This window comes from Lotus japonicus, chromosome 3, assembly GCF_012489685.1.
Source record: "Lotus japonicus ecotype B-129 chromosome 3, LjGifu_v1.2".
NCBI lineage: Eukaryota > Viridiplantae > Streptophyta > Magnoliopsida > Fabales > Fabaceae > Lotus > Lotus japonicus.
Genome location: NC_080043.1, coordinates 67,963,594 through 67,969,885, shown reverse-complemented (window position 1 = coordinate 67,969,885; position 6,292 = coordinate 67,963,594). Strand labels below are relative to the sequence as shown.

The 6,292-nt window shown below is 33.6% G+C and overlaps 1 protein-coding gene across 2 annotated transcripts; it reads left to right on the top strand.

Moving 5' to 3' along the window:
* Nucleotides 1-138: 138 nt before the first annotated feature.
* LOC130745448 (probable ADP-ribosylation factor GTPase-activating protein AGD11) lies at nt 139-5,778 on the top strand. 2 transcript variants are annotated; one of them, XM_057597721.1, is made up of 9 exons: nt 139-705; nt 872-991; nt 1,915-1,999; nt 3,098-3,173; nt 3,406-3,569; nt 3,653-3,893; nt 4,483-4,599; nt 4,914-5,009; nt 5,128-5,778. In XM_057597721.1, exons 2-9 carry the CDS (start codon nt 949-951, stop codon nt 5,407-5,409), a joined length of 1,104 nt encoding a protein of 367 aa, XP_057453704.1. In that variant the 5' UTR covers nt 139-705; nt 872-948; the 3' UTR covers nt 5,410-5,778. The 2 variants fall into 2 exon arrangements, with proteins under 2 accessions (XP_057453704.1, XP_057453705.1); XM_057597722.1 differs by lacking the exon at nt 4,483-4,599.
* Nucleotides 5,779-6,292: the final 514 nt, after the last annotated feature.

Below are 6,292 nucleotides of genomic sequence, written 5' to 3'. Positions count from 1 at the left end.
AAATTTTAACCATTGAATCTTGATCCCACAGTTGAGAGTTCTAGACTGCAGCGAAGGCAGGACTACCAACTGCAGGAAATCCGGGTCCCTATTTTCTAATATTGACTAGGAAAAAAGAAAGGGTGGAAACTTCTAATTTTGGGTGGTATGCCTTGTCCATAGTTGATTAATATTTGATCTTTTTTTTGGGTGATCTTTTTTTGATCTATGTATGCTTCCTAAAGACGTACCAATATATCATGTACTTCAGTACTTCAATGTATTACAGATTTACAGGTCATGATTTACACGCCATGCAAGGCAAGGGTGTGCAACATGATTTTCCTAAGCCAGAACATTAGAAAAGAAAAGCTACCTGTCACCTTTCCCTTAAGCCTCTAATTTGTTCCCACTACCAAAATTCCATCACATTCCTTATCATTTGAGTTTCCAAAATTCATTTTCTGCAATCAAATCTTCTCAGAGTTTCAATCTTTCACCTCAAATGATTGTCAACAACCAATTTTCTTAAAGACCCTTATGATTTTTCTCCATTTTCCAGCCATTCTAGCTCGTTAGGAATGCCATATCAATTATTCACAACCCCATCAATTAGACATAGTTTCTTTGATCTGGGTTTTTGTTTTTTCATTCCCTTAGTGTTTGTTTCAGCGCAGAAGATACCATTTGAGTTCTTAATGAATGCCAAATTTTAAAAGGAGAAAGGTACGTTCTCTAATATGTAAGATTTGAACTAAAATTTGTTTCTTTCTTACCTTCCATGGCTATTCCAACATCCTAGGCATCGTTTTTGGTTGGTTTGTATGTGCCTTGTGAAAGATGATGATAGATTTCATATTGGTCATGCCTTTTAATTTTATGATACATGCAGAGAAGCAAGTGACATATGGCTGGCCACAAATTGTAACACCATTTCTTCATTTGGGGTTCAAAGATTGGAGGCTAGAGATGTCTATGCAGCACGAAAATTCTGATACAAAAGATGTATCAGGTGAGGGGTTTTCATCCTTTTTTTTCATTCCCCTACCCTGTCCCCCTAAAATAATAGAATGGTTAATTTTGCATCCAAGAAAATTAAATTAATTCATTTGATAGAACGGTTTTATTCACCATTTCCTCCCCCCCCCCCCCCAAGTTTTTGTGGAAAATCTTCTATATAATGGATTTTAGCAACTTAAAGAACTTCAACACGATGAACATCATTTGAATTAATTGCATATACCTCATTATTTCACTTATCATTCACATTGTAGATTATTGATTGATTGCTGTACCACCGTTAATTTAGTGAACTAAATGTTGCAGAACATACAAATTGAGGTGTATTGCTTTTGATTTGAAAATAGACAAGTTTCGAATTCACATCTTTCTTCTGCAATTCTGCATACTTATTTCCTGTTTTGTACATGGAGAATATAATGAGTGGATTTATTTTACTTTTCCATAATTTTGACTTTGTGTAGTGTAATTTAGAGTGTTTAGTTCTATGGTTGGGACTCCTATAATCCCTGTAGATTCTGAAGTTGTCGTGCTTGGATTGTGCGTTCACCACCAAACCAACCATGCTACTACATACTAATATGGTTCTTGTCAAACTAATTGCACTATCTACTATATTTATCATTGTGGATTGAATAAATTATCATACCTTAATGATATAGTTCAAGGCAACAAATAATATATAATGCCCAACCATGAATGACATAATATATGACAGTAGAGGTTCAAAGTTCCTCAACTAGGTGACTATATTGTGTATAAAACTGAAAGAAGATTATCTGTTGGTGCAGTATTTATTTTTATCTATAGGGTTCAGCCTTAGTTATTATCCACTTGAAGGGAAACTCAACTCCACATGCCTTTTTACTTGATTACTTTATAACTGATATTTTCCTTATCTTTACCAATTACTAGCTCCACGGAAAAGACTGTCGAATCTGATGAATCAATCTGGGAACAAGTTTTGTGCTGATTGTGGAACTCCAGAGCCAAAATGGGTGTAAGTATTAGGCTGATTTCAACAGTAATTTGGATTGTTCAAAGTGCTTGAATAACATTATAATTGATCACGAACTGTGTGTGTTGCTCCTCTGCCATTCCAAAAAAAATATTTCCTTTCTAAGTTAACTCCAAAAGATAAATATGCTATTCTTTCATAATTTGTAGGTGTTAAACAAAAACCACTATAATATTTCCCATGCTGAAACTTTTGTTTATTGGCACTGACTTGGTTTCCCAAATAGAAACTATGGAATCATATTTCATTAGGCAAGTATAGAAGCCATAGAACGTTTTTGGGAGCACGGCCAGTTGATTTTACTGAATGAGATACTTTAGATAACAGCCTGATGAAGTTTAAATCCATATAAATCTATGTATACTGTATAGTCTTTCAAACCTCCTCATGCAGATGGTGAGAGGCATCGACTTAACCTTAAAAATTAGGAAATTTATTTATTTCAAAGTTATAATGCTGGACAAACAATTATACATGATATGTTGGATTTGTGCAAACTATGAACCATGAGTCAGTACAAACATTAGATATATTCCATCTTGCTTTTACTTTTATTATACCAAATGCTTACTTTGGTGCTTTTGTGAACTGAGCATTCCATGTTCTAGTTCAGCTGTTTGTCAGCAAGATCTGATTTTTAACCAATCTCTTAGCAAAGGATGTGGATGGCTCTTTTCTTGAACTTCCTTTGTATTTTAATGAATTTTTTTCCATCAATATAGGCCTTTTCTTTTACTCTTACTGATAGTTTTAGGTTTTTCACTCCTACTTTCAAGTGCTATTGAAACTGACATCATGGTGATAGTCCGTTTGCCTTTAGTTATGATTACAGTTCTTTGAGCTTGGGACGATATCGCAATTATTAGGCTTAGTTGTTATTCTTGATTATGTAGGTCTAGATTACTAGAAGAATTGACTTTCTTTTTCACTATTTATTTCACTTATTTGGATGATTTGTGCTAATTTCTCAAGAATTTTTATGATATGAATATAATATTTAGAGTTCATTAATCTTATCTTAAAATCAATAGATTACACTATTCGTACTTGATTTTATTCATTACATATGTTGAACATCAGATCTTCAAGTCTCGGGGTATTTATTTGCATCAAGTGCTCCGGCATACACAGAAGTCTAGGAGTCCACATAACAAAGGTATGTTTCCAACTTAGCTTGTAAAGGAACTTGTTAATGACAGCTTAATTGTCTTCTTATCAGTATGATCTATCTTTATGAGACTGTATTCCTTCTTGGACGAATAATCAGAACGTTGGAACTTGCAATGAACTACATATATAAATGTTTAATTAGCAAGAAATGTATTCATGCGCGCCTTCAAATAATGTAGTGAAAAATGAAATTCTAACATAATTTGAAACTATAATAGGTTGTATCATTGAAGCTAGATGAATGGACAGATGAACAAGTTGATGCATTGGAGAAGTTGGGTGGAAATACATCATTAAATAGGAAGTACGAAGCTTGCCTACCAAGTAATATGAAAAAACCAAAACCACATTCATCCATTGAAGAGCGCTCCGAGTTTATTAGGTAACTAAAAGAAAATTGTTTTTTTTTTTTCTGCGGAGAAATCACACCATTCTGATTCAGAAATGCACTATTTGACATTTCAGGAGAAAATATGAGCTGCTACAGTTCATGGAGTGTGGTGACAATTTGTCATGCCAAATTGTACCATCTCAAGGGAGAAGTTTAACATTGGCTCATAGCAGTTCTTCATGTCACCATCCTCCTATGGACAAGAAACATTATGAGAAAAAACCGACCAAACATCATATTGGACTCACATTCCGAAATAGCCGGGGAAGAAAAGATTCTGAGCACAAGTCCTCATCAAAGAGGAGTACCTCATTGGTAATTTTTCATTTGATTAATGCCAGTTCTATCATCCATCTGTCAAATAAACTGAACCCCTCCTTTTGGAATGAGTTCATTCAACAAAATGTGCTAGCTTTAGGATAATTCTGCATCTTTCCACGACTCTTAATGTAGGTTTCTAAGTTGATAAACTTTTGAGTATATATGAGAATATGAGACATACGAGCAGAACAATTGATAGGGGCAAGAATAATTCTTATAATGATCAATAAAGTTATCATGCATGAAAAAGGAAGACGAAAACTTAATAACAAAACAACATGTTTTTTCTGAAAAGAAGTATCTAAATTGTAAGGACAACAAAGTTAGTCCTTTTGAGAATAGACAATAACTATATGAAAAAACACCTTATATTTCCTTGCGTCTTATGTTTCTTAGTATGTCATGTGACAAAACAATAACCTTTGTAAGATTCAGTTTTCAGGAATTGTTACATTGTGTTTTTATTTCCTACTCTTCCACATGTGCTTTTGAGTTCTGAGACTTGTTAAAGACCAGTTACTGCAATGATTTTTTCCCTCTGATTCTGAATATTTTGTTTTGTTGCTCCTGTTGACTGTTATAGGCAGGTATGGTTGAATTTGTTGGGTTGATTAAGGTTACTGTTGTAAAAGGCAAGCACCTGGCGGTTCGAGATGTGATGTCCAGTGACCCATATGTCATCCTTTCTTTGGGTCACCAAGTGAGCATCTTCGTCCTGTTTGTTTGCAGTTTTTCAAAACCGTTTTCTGTTTTCAAAACCTGAAATGAAAAAACTTGTTTGTCATAACCTGTTTTTAGGTATTTTCAGTTTTGAAAACAAAACATCCCAGAGATGTTTTTGTTATATTTTCAAGTTGCAGTTATTTTAACATTGTAAAACATCTAATTCAAACAACTTTTTTATTTCGAAAACTGATTTTAAAAAATGTTCCTGAAAAATGTTTTTGAATTCAAAAAACTAAAACAGAGAAATAAACTTGTCTAAGGTAACACTTTTACTATCTGTTTTTGCAGTCGGTAAAAACGCGCGTTATAAGGAACAATTTGAATCCAGTCTGGAATGAAAGCCTAATGCTATCAATTCCAGAGAACATTCCTCCTCTTAAAGTGGTAAGTTTAATATCTGTTCTTGCAGTCACCAAAAACACTCCTATTTTGATTATACTGTTAATAATATTGCTTAACTTTCGCGGTTAATTATAATTACCGGGGGTGCTTCTACATGCAGCTTGTGTATGATAAGGATACATTTACAACCGATGATTTTATGGGTGAAGCTGAAATAGACATTCAACCTCTAGTTTTAGCTGCAATTGCGTATGAGAAATCGACAATCAACGAGTCCATGCAGCTTGGGAAATTTGTAGCAAGCAAGGATAACACTCTTGTTAGAGATGGTATCATCTCCCTTGAAGAAGGGAGGATCAAGCAGCAAATCGCGGTGAGGCTGCAGAATATTGAGAGAGGGGTGCTTGAGATTGAGCTTGAATGTGTTCCTCTCACTCAATAGCTGGATAGAAGAATCAGACTTAAATTTTGGAGCATGTATATAGGAATATCTGTTTGAAGTACATTAATATTATGGTATCTCAAGGTGTTACCATTGTTTCCCAATTATACTTGATAGACTTCAAGCTTTTACGCTGAGAACCCTGACAATTCATGAAGGATACCAATATTAACTAGGAAAACATATTGCTACTGTAACAAATTCCAATGAAGGAATGGATTTATCTTTTAGTAGTTTTGGGAGAAGATTTTTCCATAAATGTAGTGTGTTTGGGTTTTCATTGAGTTCAATGATATGTTGACTCAATCGGATAAAATTTTGCTTTTCTGTTCCACATTAAACTCAATGTGACAAATTCTAGTTTCTCCGTTGATACCATGAGATACTTGAAATCATGTTTGCGTTTACACTTTTTTTTCCTCATGCTAATTTCATGGTCTGGAGGACCTAGCTAGATCATTTTAATAAGCATGGTTCACCTTTCAGTTTAAAGTGATATTCCCTCATGAACCTTATTATGCCAGCAGTTCTAAGTGTGGTACTCAAGCATTGGCACCTTACATGTTTAAGAAAGTTTATTATATGAACTCTCTTCTTTTTTTGTGGAAAAAGGATCCATTAAAGTATTCACCTATTGAAGCGATTATGCAGTCTTGGAAAATTAAAATCTATCCAGTGATTTCTCAATAATTTTGCATCTTAAATTTTATTAACAGGGACAATTTTTAACTAGATGTAATATAAGTCTATGCATTTCTTAGTATATTAAAAAACACTTCATAGTTTTGATGGAAATTTTTTTGGACTTAATGTATATTATAAAAAATGAAATAATTAACTATAAATGGTACGTTCCAAAAAAATCTATAAATGATGATATCTT